General features: G+C 43.5%; 1 protein-coding gene across 1 annotated transcript in view; it reads right to left on the bottom strand.

Moving 5' to 3' along the window:
• LOC112245614 (regulatory-associated protein of mTOR-like) overlaps positions 1–12,197 on the bottom strand; it is a 184,045-nt gene extending 171,848 nt beyond the window's left edge. The window contains 2 exon segments of the mRNA XM_042302607.1: positions 10,151–10,325; positions 11,744–12,197. Coding sequence (XP_042158541.1) covers positions 10,151–10,318 — 168 coding nt within the window. The 5' untranslated portion in view covers positions 10,319–10,325; positions 11,744–12,197.
• Between the last annotated feature and the right edge of the window lie 3,783 nt (positions 12,198–15,980).

Below are 15,980 nucleotides of genomic sequence, written 5' to 3'. Positions count from 1 at the left end.
AAATAGTATCGAGTAAAATGGAGATCACAGAGGTTATTTTTAATGAGTGCATTTTGCAAGTGGCTAGTTTGCATCTACCACCTTCACTTAAACCACCACAAAAGCTTTCGCCTGCAAACTAACATTCTGGCATGTCTGCCTTGTGATTTGTTGGGAGAGTCAGCCTGAAGAGAAACATGGATTTTTTTTTTCTCCTGAAGTTATGACAATCTGCCATTAATCCTAGACAGTGCTGTTGCTCTTAGCTCTGGGTTTCCGATACTACTCTTACACAAGCCATACTGATGTTTAACTCTAGGGGCCACATCTAGAGAAGACTTTCCTGAACTTGGTCCTGTGGACCCCACTACGTCAAATCAAATCAAATTTTATTTGTCACATACACATGGTTAGCAGATGTTAATGCGAGTGTAGCGAAATGCTTGTGCTTCTAGTTCCGACAATGCAGTAATAACCAACAAGTAATCTAGCTAACAATTCCAAAACTACTACCTTATAGACACAAGTGTAAGGGGATAAAGAATATGTACATAAAGATATGAATGAGTGATGGTACAGAGCGGCATAGGCAAGATACAGTAGATGGTATTGAGTGCAGTATATACATATGAGATGAGTATGTAAACAAAGTGGCATAGTTAAAGTGGCTAGTGATACAGGTATTACATAAAGATGCAGTAGATGATAAGAGCTACAGTGTATATACATATGAGATGAATAATGTAGGGTATGTAAACATTATATTAGGTAGCATTGTTTAAAGTGGCTAGTGATATATTTTACATAATTTCCCATCAATTCCCATTATTAAAGTGGCTGGAGTTGAGTCAGTGTGTTGGCAGCAGCCACTCAATGTTAGTGGTGGCTGTTTAACAGTCTGATGGCCTTGAGATAGAAGCTGTTTTTCAGTCTCTCGGTCCCAGCTTTGATGCACCTGTACTGACCTCGCCTTCTGGATGACAGCGGGGTGAACAGGCAGTGGCTCGGGTGGTTGATGTCCTTGATGATCTTTAAGGCCTTCCTGTGACATCGGGTGGTGTAGGTGTCCTGGAGGGCAGGTAGTTTGCCCCCGGTGATGCGTTGTGCAGACCTCACTACCCTCTGGAGAGCCTTACGGTTGTGGGCAGAGCAGTTGCTGTACCAGGCGGTGATACAGCCCGACAGGATGCTCTCGATTGTGCATCTGTAGAAGTTTGTGAGTGCTTTTGGTGACAAGCCGAATTTCTTCAGCCTCCTGAGGTTGAAGAGGCGCTGCTGCGCCTTCTTCACGATGCTGTCTGTGTGGGTGGACCAATTCAGTTTGTCTGTGATGTGTACGCAGAGGAACTTAAAATTTACTACCCTCTCCACTACTGTTCCATCGATGTGGATAGGGGGTGTTCCCTCTGCTGTTTCCTGAAATCCACAATCATCTCCTTAGTTTTGTTGACGTTGAGTGGGAGGTTATTTTCCTGACACCAAACTGCGAGGGCCCTCACCTCCTCCCTGTAGGCCGTCTCGTCGTTGTTGGTAATCAAGCCTACCACTGTTGTGTCGTCCGCTTGATGATTGAGTTGGAGGCGTGCGTGGCCACGCAGTCCAGGGAGTACAGGAGAGGGCTCAGAACGCACCCTTGTGGGGCACCAGTGTTGAGGATGAGCGGGGTGGAAATGTTGTTGCCTACCCTCACCACCTGGGGGCGGCCCGTCAGGAAGTCCAGTACCCAGTTGCACAGGGCAGGGTCGAGACCCAGGGTCTCGAGCTTGATGACGAGCTTGGAGGGCACTATGGTGTTAAATGCCGAGCTGTAGTCGATGAACAGCATTCTCACATAGGTATTCCTCTTGTTCAGATGGGTTAGGTCAGTGTGCAGTGTGATTTCGATTGCATCGTCTGTGGACCTATTTGGGCGGTAAGCAAATTGGAGTGGGTCTAGGGTGTCAGGTAGGGTGGAGGTGATATGGTCCTTGACTAGTCTCTCAAAGCACTTCATGATGACAGAAGTGAGTGCTACGGGGCAGTCGTTAGTCGTTTAGCTCAGTTACCTTCGCTTTCTTGGGAACAGGAACAATTGTGGCCCTCTTGAAGCATGTGGGAACAACAGACTGGGATAGGGATTGATTGAATATGTCCGTAAACACACCAGCCAGCTGGTCTGCGCATGCTCTGAGGGCGCGGCTGGGGATGCCGTCTGGGCCTGCAGCCTTGCGAGGGTTGACACGTTTAAATGTTTTCCTCACGTCGGCTGCAGTGAAGGAGAGTCCGCATGTTTTAGTTGCGGGCCGTGTCAGTGGCACTGTATTGTCCTCAAAGCGGGCAAAAAAGTTATTTAGTCTGCCTGGGAGCAAGACATCCTGGTCCGTGACTGGGCTGGTTCTCTTTTTGTAATCCGTGATTGACTGTACTACTTTGTCTCTATACTGACGCTTAGCTTGTTTGATTGCCTTGCGGAGGGAATAGTTACACTGTTTGTATTCGGTCATGTTTCCGGTCACCTTGCCCTGATTAAAAGCAGTGGTTCGGGCTTTCAGTTTCACGCGAATGCTGCCATCAATCCACGGTTTCTGGTTTGGGAATGTTTTAATCGTTGCTATGGGAACGACATCTTCAACGCACGTTCTAATGAACTCGCTCACCGAATCAGCGTATTCGTCAATGTTGTTGTCTGATGCAATACGAAACATATCCCAGTCCACGTGATGGAAGCAGTCTTGGAGTGTGGAATCAGATTGGTCAGACCAGCGTTGAACAGACCTCAGCGCAGGAGCTTCTTGTTTTAGTTTCTGTCTGTAGGCAGGGATCATCAAAATGGAGTCGTGGTCAGCTTTTCCGAAAGGAGGGCGGGGCAGGGCCTTAAATGCGTCGCGGAAGTTAGAATAGCAGTGATCCAAGGTTTTTCCAGCCCTGGTTGCGCAATCGATATGCTGATAAAATTTAGGGAGTCTTGTTTTCAGATTAGCCTTGTTAAAATCCCCATCTACAATGAATGCAGCCTCCGGATAAATGGATTCCAGTTTGCAAAGAGTCAAATAAAGTTCGTTCAGAGCCATCAATGTGTCTGCTTGGGGGGGAATATATACGGCTGTGATTATAATCGAAGAGAATTCCCTTGGTAGATAATGCGGTCGACATTTGATTGTGAGGAATTCTAAATCAGGTGAACAGAAGGACTTGAGTACCTGTATGTTGTTATGATCACACCACGTCACGTTAACCATGAAGCATACGCCCCCGCCCTTCTTCTTACCAGAAAGATGTTTGTTTCTGTCTGCGCGATGCGTGGAGAAACCAGTTGGCTGCACCGACTCCGATTGAGTCTCTCCAGTGAGGCATGTTTCCGTGAAGCAAAGAACGTTAGTCTCTGATGTCCCTCTGGAATGCTACCCTTGCTCGGATTTCATCAACCTTGTTGTGAAGAGACTGGACATTGGCGAGAAGAATGCTAGGGAGTGGTGCACGATGTGCCCGTCTCCGGAGTCTGACCAGAAGACCGCTCCGTTTCCCCCTTTTACGAAGTCATTTTTTTGGGGTCGCCGGCTGGGATCCATTCCATTGTCCTGGGTGAAAGACAGAACACAGGATCCGCTTCGCGAAAGTCATATTCTTGGTCGTACTGATGGTGAGTTGACGCTGCTCTTATGTTCAGTAGTTCTTCTCATATCTATGTAATGAAACCTAAGATGACCTGAAGTACCAATGTAAGAAATAACACATAAAAAAACTGCATAGTTTCCTAGGAACGCGAAGCGAGGCGGCCATCTCTGTCGGCGCCGGAAGTCGCCGACAGAGCCTGCCACCAGAGGTGTTTGCCCTAGCACCACACAGCTGATTCAAATGATCAAATATTGCTGAGGCAAAAACGTTCACCCAGATGGGGCCCCAGGACCGAGTTTGGGAAACCCTGGTCTAGAGCGTCACATCAGGGTCAAGCCCTAGACATGGCATAGCTCCTCAAATGGATCTGCTATTGTGTGCTTATGTATTGGACACAGATATGAACAAGAGTCTCACTCTCTCTGGTATAGTAGATTCAAGTCTGGTTGTTCTGCACAGGGTGCTATCCGACCTGGTTTACTCTATATAGCTTCTCTCTCGCTCCAGTGAGCCACTGCTCATCCACTAACAGCTCACTCTATAGTCCCAGTTCAGGCCGGGGGGTGAGTGAGCCAAAAACATCTAATAAGGAACCGTTGGGGTTCTCTTCAATGAGTCAGGTCTACTAACTGTGTACTTTGGGGTTAGGGTTGGTTTGTCTCGCACTGCTCCATGTCACAGCTCCTGAATGTCATTCAGTGTTACAATGTATCCTTTCAGAAGACTCTAGCCCAACCTCTATCCCTGGCATTGACATATATAGGACAGAGGCAAACCCATGACTGTTTTGGGTACCATAAATAACATAGCTCTCCCATAAAGCCCAATACCACAAACACAGCCATATTGCAAACAGAAGCAGCCATAGACAAGCCCAACAGGGAGGCAGAGTTTGTGGGATTCGGAGCAACAACTAGGCCGACCAAGATAGAGTTTCTGCAGGCCTATCGTGAATGATTCCAATGCACACACTTGCAGGTGTACATACACACATGCCGCTTTGCTTCATGAGCCATCCACACACATCGACATGGTCACAACTCAATTACAGACATCTCCACAGGGACCGGACTCCACCTTGACCAATGGGCCTTGTAATTGGGCAGCCTGCCACCTCTCATCCTGAGATAGCCCATCAGTGACTGTAGTGTAGTAGCTAGCTGGCCATGATCCTGCTGATTTCCCACGATGCAGCACATAATTTACGGGCCACTCGATAGCCCCTTCACAACACACTCCTCTCAACAGCTTTAATGCTTAAAATACACAACCAATGGGGACCCTAGTACCACACCTAACATTATCATCCATCACTGTCAATCAATCTACAGTGCTCTCCTGAATTGTTATTTATTTAACTAGGCAAGTCAGTTAAAAACAAATTCTTATTTACAATGACGGCCTAGGTACAGTGGGTTAACTGCCTTGTTCAGGGGAAGAACGACAGATTTTTACCTTGTCAGCTCAGGGATTCGATCTAGCAACCTCTCGGTCAATGACCACTAGGCTACCTGCCACCCCGACCCATGACCTTGGTGTTATCAGGACCATGATTGGCACCCTATGTAAATATGAACAAAAATGACTGAAAAAATGTAATTGCTGTTTATCAGCTTGATCTTACACTCAAAATATCATATGAATCTAACCTTTGAGTTAAAATTGTTCAAAGAAAAATAGTAAATCAGTAAATCATTTTATTTTAAAACATGGGTCACAGTTATTAGAACCCCTAGAAATTCTTATGAACAAAGTTGATGTATATCCGATTAAGATATTACTTTTTAAAGTTAAATGTGAATATTTGGGAACTCGTGTTCATCCATGACTTCCTGTTTCACTGGGGTATACATATGAGGTGACAGGCTAAACTCCCTTAGTCATCCATCAACATCAGAAAGGCCAAAGAAAACACTAATTAAATTAAACAAAAAGGTTAATGAGGCAAAGGCTATGAAAAGATAGCTACACGTGTGAAAATACTCATCACCACTATGAGGGCAATAATTAAGAAATGTTTAACAACTGGAGCTGTGATGAACCTGCCTGGAAGAAGACGCAAGTGTATTTTGCCCCCACGCACAGTGAGAAGGATGGCTCAAGTGGAATTGTTTTTGCCCAAGGAACACAGATGGAGAATTGCAGAAGTTGGTTACATCAAGTCTCCAAAGCTAAAACACCACCTCCATGCCAACAAGTTATTTGGAAGGGTTGCCAGAAGAAAGCCTCTGCTGTCACCAAACCACAAACGTAAGCCCCTGGAGTTTGCTAAATGTCATTGGAACCAGGTTTGGTTGGAACTATGTTCTATGGTCTGATGAGACTAAAATAGAGCTTTTTTGGCAACAAACACCAGAGCTGGGTTTGGCATAAAATAGCTGTGCAGAAAATAACCTAATCCCCACTGTGAAGTATGGTGGTGGAGCTGTGATGTTGTGGCGCTGTTTTACTTCCAAAGGCCCTGGGAACCTTGTTAGGATACCTGGCATCATGGACTCAAAGTACCACGAGATTTTGCATCAAACTGAGTGGCTGTTGGAACTTCCAGCAGAACAATGATCCAAAGCATACCTCCAAATCCACAAATAAAATGGTTCACTGACTTTTGAATCAAGCTTTTGCAATGGCCATCCCAGTCCCCTGACCTAAACCCCATTGAAAACCCATGGGGTGAGCTGAAGAGGAGGGTCCACAAGCGAGAAATCAAGGACTCTGAAGGATCTGGAGAGTTTCTTAATGGAGGAATGGTCTCAAATCCCTTCCTATGTGCTGTCTCACCTCATCAAACATTATAGGAGACGACTCAGAACTGTTATCTTGGACAAGGGACGGTGCACAAAGTACTAAACGCAGGAGTGCCAATAATTGTGAGATGCATGTTTTTGAATAAAATAATTATTTCTTGCTGACGATTTATTTGAACAATTTGAACTCAAAAAGGTTAGACTGATATGATATTTTGAGTGTCAGATCAAGCAGATAAACAATGACATTTTGTCCACAGCATTTTTTGTTCATATTTACATAGGGTGCCAAAAATACAGGAGTGCACTGAAAATCACCCTGTAGTAAATAACAGTAGACCAGGGAACATTAAGTAGATTTATTTCTTGAGCGGATGGTCAGGGGGCCGGAACATAATTACAAATTATTTGTAGACTGCATATTGACCGTAAGCCCAAAGATATTTGAATAAAACAATATCAAACCTTGCTTACATTTGCATACGATCACATAGTTATATTATGTGTGGGAATAGTTTGTAACAGATTGTTGTTTTTATTACAGTATTATGTCCAACAATAAAAAATGTAATACAAATGTTTTACAAAAATTTGAATTAAAAAAAAGTCAATCGCCCATGGGGGAGGCCGGCAGTTGAGGAACCCTGCCATACACAATCAAAACGGGTACAGTAATTAAATGAATTGATGCAAAACAATGTATTCTTTGTAGACCATCAACTAGCCTAAATTATTTTGGCATATTTTCTATCAGTGTTAGAGAAAGAATGTCCCTTTGTCTTACCCCAAAGAATCTCTCCTGTTTTGGAATGAATATATGAATTAAATGTTTATCGTTACAATATCATTCAGAACCTGAAGCACAGTGTATGAGCCTAATTTCTATGTCATATTAGCAGAAGTGTGTTAATGTCATTTGGGTGATTGTCTTGCCAATGGGGATACTAAGTCACCCGGCGAAGCGTACGGCAATGTGACACTCGGCATTATTGCCGCCATAGCTCTCCATAACAGACTCTATGAAACAATCGAGTAGCTAGTGCTGCAGGGATCTAACAGCACCTTTCATATAAGCCCTGGCAGGTGTAATAGAAACAGAAATCCCACTGTCACCATTTACTAGAGAAAAGCATTAAAATTCCACTGTCAAAGCGCCTAGGGTTGGCCTGAAGCAGAGTTCTAATGAATTTCTGCAAATGGGGAACAATATAGACGAAGGCTAACCTTAACAAGGTTGAATGTGGAAGTCTTGCTGCAGAACGAATCGTCTCTCCTAAAGCAGTAGACTGTGATGACGGTAATGTTATATCAAGATGTTCCTGCCATACAGATTGCAAGAGATTTTTGATATACCGATTCCATTGCACAAGATGTATGAGTTGATATATAAAAACGACTGTCTATATCAGCTAAAACTATTGTACAGAATTCTTGCACACCAACAAAATGTTGAATATTTCGGGCATACAATCATCGCAGCTCTGTAGATTTTTTTGTGAGGATACAAAATCAATAGACCATGTGTTCTGGTATTGCCCTTATGTAGCCTGTTTCGAGTCTCAGGTTCAGGAATGGCTGAAAAAACATAACATTCATCTAAAATTTGCCCTAGAAATAGCATTGTTGGGAGATCTGGATAGACCTGGTCAGTCAATTACTAATATACTCTTGATAGCATCACCACCCTGGATGGTTCCGACCTAGAATAAGTGGACATCTATAAGTACCTAGGTGTCTGGCTAGACTGTAAACTCTCCTTCCAGACTCATATTAAACATCTCCAATCTAAAATCAAATCTAGAATCGGCTTTCTATTCCGCAACAAAGCCTCCTTCACTCACGCCGCCAAACTTACCCTTGTTAAACTGACTATCCTACCGACCCTCGACTTCGGCGATGTCATCTACAAAATAGCTTCCAATACTCTACTCAGCAAACTGGATGCAGTTTATCACAGTGCCAGCCGTTTTGTTACTAAAGCACCTTATACTACCCACCACTGCGACCTGTATGCTCTAGTCGGCTGGTCCTCGCTACAAGTCCACATCTACAAGTCCATGCTAGGTAAAGCTCCGCCTTATCTCAGTTCACTGGTCACGATGGCAACACCCACCCGTAGCACGCGCTCCAGCAGGTGTCTCACTGATCATCCCTAAAGCCAACACCTCATTTGGCCGCATTTCCTTCCAGTTCTCTGCTGCCTGTGACTGGAACGAATTGCAAAAATCACTGAAGTTGGAGACTTATCTCCCTCACCAACTTCAAACATCTGCTATCTGAGCAGCTAACCGATCGCTGCAGCTGTACATAGTCCATCGGTAAATAGCCCACCCAATTTACCTACCTCATCCCCATACTGTTTTTATTTATTTACTTTTCTGCTCTTTTGCACACCAGTATCTCTACCTGCACATGACCATCTAATCATGTATCACTCCAGTGTTAATCTGCTAAATTGTAATTATTCACCTACATCCTCATGCCTTTTGCACACAATGTATATTGACTCTTTTTTTTACTGTGTTATTGACTTGTTTATTGTTTACTCCATGTGTAACTCTTTGTTGTTGTCTGTTCACACTGCTATGCTTTATCTTGGCCAGGTCGCAGTTGTAAATGAGAACTTGTTCTCAACCAGCCTACCTGGTTAAATAAAGGTGAAATAAAAATACAATTAAAATTAAAGTATTTTTCTTCAACTCGCAAGGTGCAGATTCTATTCGATACATTCAAATTGTATGTTAAACATCACAGCATAATTGAAAGACATATGGCACGTAGAAATCCGAAGAGGGTGGCCAGCAGAGAAAGGAAGGACAGACTGAGGGAAACTGAAGTTTGGGCCGTGGAACTGGAGACAAGTGGGAGAGGAGTTGCTGGGCGGGGGGATAGAATGACGGTCAAAGATTTTTTTTAAGTACCTAATATAGTCAAAATAAACACACAAAAAAGGCAGTTTGAATGACACTGACGGGCAACGCTGTTACATCCATTGACTGTTTGCCTGAGGCTGAGGCCGAGGACTCACAGGTGCTTGCATGTACAGTACCAGTCAAAAGTTTGGACACACCTACCCATTTAAGGGTTTTTCTTTATTCTTAATATTTTCTACATTGTATAATAATAGTGAAGACATCAAACCTATGAAATAAAACATATGGAATCATGTAGTAACCAATAAAGTGTTAAACAACTCAAAATATATTTTACATTTGAGATTCTTCAAATAGCCACCCTTTGCCTTGATGACAGCTTTGCACACTTGTCATTCTCTCAACCAGCTTCATGAGGTAGCCACCTGGCATGCATTTCAATTAACAGGTGTGCCTTGTTAAAAGTTGATTTGTGAAATGTCCTTCTTAATGCATTTGAGACAATCAGCTGTGATGTGATAAGGTAGGGATGGTATACAGAAGATAGCCCTATTTGGTAAAAGACCAAGTCCATATTATAGCTCACTTTAAGCTTATTTTAAGACATGGTCAGTCAATACGGTACATTTCAAGAACTTTGAAAGTTTCTTCAAGTGAAGTTGCAAAAACCATCAAGCGCTATGATGAAACTGGCTCTAATGAGGACCGCCACAGGAAAGGAAGACCCAGAGCTACCTTTGCTGCAGAGGATAAGTCCATTACAGTTACCGGCCTCAGAAAATGCAGCCCAAATAAATGCTCCAGAGTTCAAGTAACAGACATGTCAACATCAACTGTTCAGAGGAGAATCAGGCCTTCATGGTCTAATTGCTATCCGTTCACCATTAAAAAGCCCTAGTTCAGCAGAACAGTGTAGAGACTTAGGACATGGTGCAACGGGACCATAAGAACATCTCTTACCCGGTCCTTCATCCTCCAGCTCTGGGCCAGGGCCTTGGAGCCCTCGATCTTCTCTGAGTGGCGTTTCTTCATGAAGGCCAGCGGCAGGTTCCAGTCGCTCGTGTCCGCCTCCTCCTCCTCAGCCAGACACATGGCCGGCGAGTGCAGCAGTTCCGAGTCCATTTTCATCAGGGCCCTGAGGGAGAGATGGAGAGGAGGTCAGGTCGGGGTCAGTGATACAACAAAGGTTTTTTCATTCAATAATAGGATATAGCTGTACAGTATGTTTTTGTGTAACATTGAGGAATATGATAAATATTTAACATGCATCCATCAGATGCAATCTACTCTTGACCCAAACTATTCAACCATTTTAAGTTCTGCTTCCTAATGATTAGGAAAGTTTGGGCAGCGTTGGGTTAGCCATAGACCAGCTGACAATACCGGTCAGTTGAGGAGCAGCTCTGGGATAAAAACTACCACCACCTAGCTTTGGAACTCAACGTCAGAAGTCTATTGGTTGGACTCCCTGAGTTGTTAATCGTTCTGGTGGGTGGCAACGTTAAATAACCCTACCACAATATAACTGCCCACACCAAAAAAAGCATTTCCTGTCAACAAAGGCATCTCTAGCTCTACTTACAAGACATATAGTGAAATGTGACCCTAGCTATCAAATAAATGTCTGAATCCAACTTGTCTGAACCGCACCATATTCCGGCTGTGTAGACAGCAGTACATTTTGTGCAAGGAAGTCTCCCTCGAACTGCATGGTCTAATAGCTTCCTGCTGTCTAACTCAACATGAATATGGTGCTGTTCAGGCTAGAGTTGGATTCAGACGTTAATTTGATAGCGAGACATTTAACTTCTGGTAAGTACAGTTTCTCAAGATTATACATATGCCTCACATCCCTGAACCCCATGCACCACAGGTGGCCCTGGTGAGTGGGATATGAACTCAACAGCTTTAGTTTCAAAACAACCACGCAAGACTCGTTTGTCATGATGTGCGGTAGTGAGCATATTCTCGTTCTAATAAGTACATAACTAGTAGCTACTGTATTTGCATTTGACACGGTTAACATTAGCTGTGTAAAAAGGTTTAAGTCTGAGAATGACGTCTCACCAGAATTTCCCTTTGAAATTAACTTAACCGTCAAATGGTAGATAATACGCAGAATGGATAGGCTAACGGTAACTTACATGGACATGTTATTTTATGAGAGGATAGTACATATTGCAGAATGATACATAACAGAATTGGAAATCGATAGAACGTTATCAACCTGCAGAGGTTGACCCAAGCTCGCGCGTGGCTGTTCTAGAGTTCGGGGTCGAGTTTGACAGGTTAGCTTGTGGCTAACTAGCAGACCCGGGGCCGAGTTTGACAGGTTAGCTTGTGGCTAACTAGCAGACCCTTAGCCGACTGGCTGACAACTAGTTAGTATCGTTTTCACAGGTTTGTACTTCATGCTTGTAAAACTGTGCATGCTTCATGTTACTTGTGGAATTTCTAGGTACAGTAGTTAGACGTTTTCGAAAATAATGACTGGCAAGTGAAGAAGATGTGCAGAAATGGCATTTTTCACAGGGTGGCGAGCAGCGTACAGACCTTGGCACGGTAGAATCCTTTTCGATACGGGGTGGGATACCTCTCCGTCTCCTGACTATTATAGACGCGGTCGAACAGATAATTCTTGAAAGAAAATTGTACGGTAGCGTCCACAATTTGTAAACGATGTCGAACCCGACAGGTCCAAGTTCGACCGGTATGTGTTTGCAGGGAAATCTGCGGTTTCTCTCCCCACGGCTGCTCTTTGCTATGGGAAGGGTCTCGAGACGAGGCCCATCTTCACACGGACACTCTGCCACAACCACGCCACGCGCTGTCAGGCTCGAGCTGTCAATGACGCTTGTCGTGTGGTCTTCTGACACAAACGTGCGTCGACGTTGTAAGCTAGTTGCCGTGAAATTAACAAACAATTCCAACTATTTCTCCAGAGACACTTCTTCAGCACTTCTGCAAGGGCGCCGCCATCTTGGGAAAGACCCACAATGCACTGTAGCACCCAGGGCTGGACTGAAGATGTCATTAAAAACGTCATCATGGTCAGTGAATGTCCCTTTCATCAAAATAAAAGTTAAATAGTCAAATCAAGTCCTAAATATTCCATAAAGTTCAGTTGTGATGTCTCAATGCGATCCAAAAATATACGTTTATTATTGCATCCTGTACATTTTGAGAGATTGATGTTGTTGAAAATCTGACTTTTTATTAAGCTTGTCCCACTATAGTAATATTTGGGACTACATAGGCCTACCATGATAGTGCAAGTAGTGCCTTATCCCAAGGTCACTGCGCAATTATAGACATCGTGTTTTAAAGTGAAATCTTTCTAGATACTATATTATAATCCAAACAAACATAACATACCTTAAATGGGCAATAACAAAGCACCCTCCCGCCCCTAGTTCGGGTAAAAAGCTAAAAGATGGAGCTGGAGAAATGTAATTACTCTCAAATTCATAGACAGGACTGACCATCCATGATATCAGAATTATAGTTTTAACCATATTTTGAAGCTATATAGTGTTTGTTAACATCTACTTTGTTTACAAACATTGGAGTAAAACAAGCTTATATTTTGGATCCTAATCGGGTAAGACAGTTGAACTAAGCTAATGAGGCATGTATAAATTATATTCACCAAAGAATCATTGGGTACATATAATTCCAAAAATGGATGAAGCAACTGCAGATTGCCTCTTCCAACATTTAAAATGTACTTCTTTAACTTAAAACATTCAAAGGTTGCCCTTTCCTACCTAATTAGATTTTCTCTAGAAAAGAAGCACCTGCAATTCTTTAGCCAGAGAAAAGTAATGGGGGAGGGGAGGCAGGGTGGTGCTCAAAGACATTTCCAGCATATTTTTGTTTGTCTGTTACATTCCTTCTGACCAGATTTTTACCTCAGGGTTACTCGGCCGCAGGAATGTTTGCTGAATTGCACCTTGCAATTCTCACTGCCTGTTTCCACTGAACAAGTGAATTCACACAGAAAGCAGCTGCCTCTATTTTTCCTAGTATCCACTGCTGTCTGCCTTTTGTGCTCATTCCTCACTCAGTGGGGGGGGGGGTTTAAGGTTTTAGAAGAAACACTGGAGAGAAAAAAAACACATCCATCTGTCCCTGTGACAAAAATGAAACCCACTTTCTGTTTACTCTCTACTAAGAGATTGAAAAAGTTCATCCATCATGTAGAGGAGGTGATTACAGCAACAAATTACTCCAAAGAAGCCGTGTGGAGATACAATGCATTCGGGAAAGTATTCAGAGCCCTTGACTTCTCCCACATTTTGTTACGTTACAGCCTTATTCTAAAAATGTATTCTTGTTTTTTTTCTTCATCGGGAAAACACACAATACCCCATAATGACAAAGCAAATAAAGGTTTTAGAAATGTTTGCAAATAAAATAAACTGAAATATCACATTTGCATACGTATTCAGACCCTTTACTCAGTACTTTGTTGAAGCACCTTTGGCAGCGTTTACAGCCTCAAGTCTTTTTCGGTATGACGCTACAAGCTTGGCAAACCTGTATTTGAGGAGTTTCTCCCATTCTTCTCTGCAGATCAGCTCAAGCTCTGTCAGGTTGGATGGGGAGCATCGCTGCACAGCTATTTTCAGGTCTCTCCAGAGATGTTTGATCGAGTTCAAGTCCAGGCTCTGGCTGGGCCACTCAAGGACATTCAAATAGTTCAAATCAAGTCAAACTCTGTCACATGTGCCAAATACAACCTTACCGTAAAGTGCTTACTTAAAAGCCCTTAAAAACCAACCATGCCGTTCAAGAAAATGTTAAGAAAATATTTACCAAATAAACTAAATAAATAAATAATACAAATTAACACAATAAAATAACAATAAGGAGGCTATATACAGGGGGTAACGGTACCGAATCAATGTGCTGGGGTACAGGTTAATGGAGGTCATTTGTACATGTAGGTAGGGGTAAAGTGACTGTGCATAGATAATTAACAGCGAGTAGTAAATGGGGGGGGTCCGGATGGCCAATTGATTAATTGTTCAACAGTCTTATGGCTTGGGGGTAGAAGCTGTTAAGGAGCCTTTTGGTCCAAGACTTGGCGCTCCGGTACCGCTTGCCGTGCAGTAGCAGAGGGAAGAGTCTATGACTTGGGTGATTGGAGTCTTTCACAATTTTTGGGTCTTTCCTCTGACACCGCCTAGTATATAGGTCCTGGATGACAGGAAGCTTGGCCCCAGTGATGTACTGGGCCATACACACTACCCTCTGTAGCGCCTTACTGTCACATGCCGAGCAGTTGCTATACCAGGTGCTGATGCATCCGGTCAGGATGCTCTCAGTGGTGCAGCTTTAGAACGTTTTGAGGATCTCGGGACCCATGCCAAATCTTTTCAGTCTCCTGAGGGGAAACGGTGTTGTTGTGCCCTCTTCACAACTGTCTTTGTGTGCTTGGACCATGATAGTTCATTGGTGATGTGGACACCAAGGAACTTGAAACTCTCAACCCGCTCCACTACAAATTGTGAAAGACTCCAGTCACCCAAGACACAGAAATGTGCTTTACTACGGTGTCGTATTGCAACGGAAAATGAAAATCATTCTTTCTTAAGGGACAAGAGAACCCTTCCTGTTTCCATCCATTTTCTTGGTTGGTTCATAGGATACAGGACATAGGGGATGCAGTGGAGATGAGCTATGGTAGATGGGAAGTAGAGGCTCTTCCAATGTCTCAGTCACGTCCCTGTTAAATCAGACAAAAATATCACTCTCATCTTCTTGGTGATGAGCACACCACAATACAGCTCAGATCATATATATGCATCACCACAAGGCAGTCATCTCAGCTCATCAGAAAACATGAAAACAGCATGGCAGATGGACAGCAGGATTTTCTCCCTCTCACTGCATTGGCCACTGCAGTAATCAATATGCTGGCTATTTGAGTTAGCCAGCAGCAACACTATGGTACAGCAATCTAGAGATGTGTAAGAAACTCATAACTGTATCAGGCTGAATCTATCCCTCCTGTCTCAGTGTCCATTGTGAATGACAAACCAATCCAATCTCTTAAGAGTGTGATGGAGGTTGAGACCCTGGGATAGTGGGGAGGGGAAGATTACTCACTCACTCACTCACTCACTCAGACATACACAGAGTTCTCCTCCCAGATTGGGAGCATGGTGACAAGGTGATCAACGGGGCTCAATCTGGAAACTGGAGCTGTTCCCAGAGCCAAATCAGACAAGGGTGAAGAAAAGCCAACGTGTCACCTCCCTGAGGACTGATTACAACAACCCTGGCAAGACGACAGAGCCAAGGAACCATGCAAGAAGAGAGAGAGCAGAGAATGGCAGAGAGATGGATCGGAGAGGTTTCCAATCGGATGTGGAGAGGTTTGTTTTACCAGGAAGCTTGTATATAATAATCATGTGATCCTCTAAGTGGACGATAATAGTGTGTCCTCTCAGACGGGAAACTGGAGACGGAAGAGCCGTAATGAGGCATTAACTCGCCCCACCCAGTTCTTCTCAGTCACATAAAGGTACATACTGTATGGGCGACATTATGGGGATCAGAGTTCAAATCATGGTTTGCTGACTCAGCATGATTTCTTTTATGCATCTACGAACCATTGGTGTCTTAAATCACAATACAGCTAAAGCCACCATTACAAGTCATGCAGCATCTAATTTCACCTTATTTGAAGAAGTTAAGGAATTAAAGAAAGGTTGCACATTAAACTTTGTTTGGGAGGACGAAACAACACCAGCTTCTGGGTCCAGTTTTAATTATGCATGTT

The sequence above is a fragment of the Oncorhynchus tshawytscha genome, linkage group LG02 (genome assembly GCF_018296145.1).
Source record: "Oncorhynchus tshawytscha isolate Ot180627B linkage group LG02, Otsh_v2.0, whole genome shotgun sequence".
Taxonomy (NCBI): domain Eukaryota; kingdom Metazoa; phylum Chordata; class Actinopteri; order Salmoniformes; family Salmonidae; genus Oncorhynchus; species Oncorhynchus tshawytscha.
This window is presented reverse-complemented; position numbering and strand designations above follow the sequence as displayed.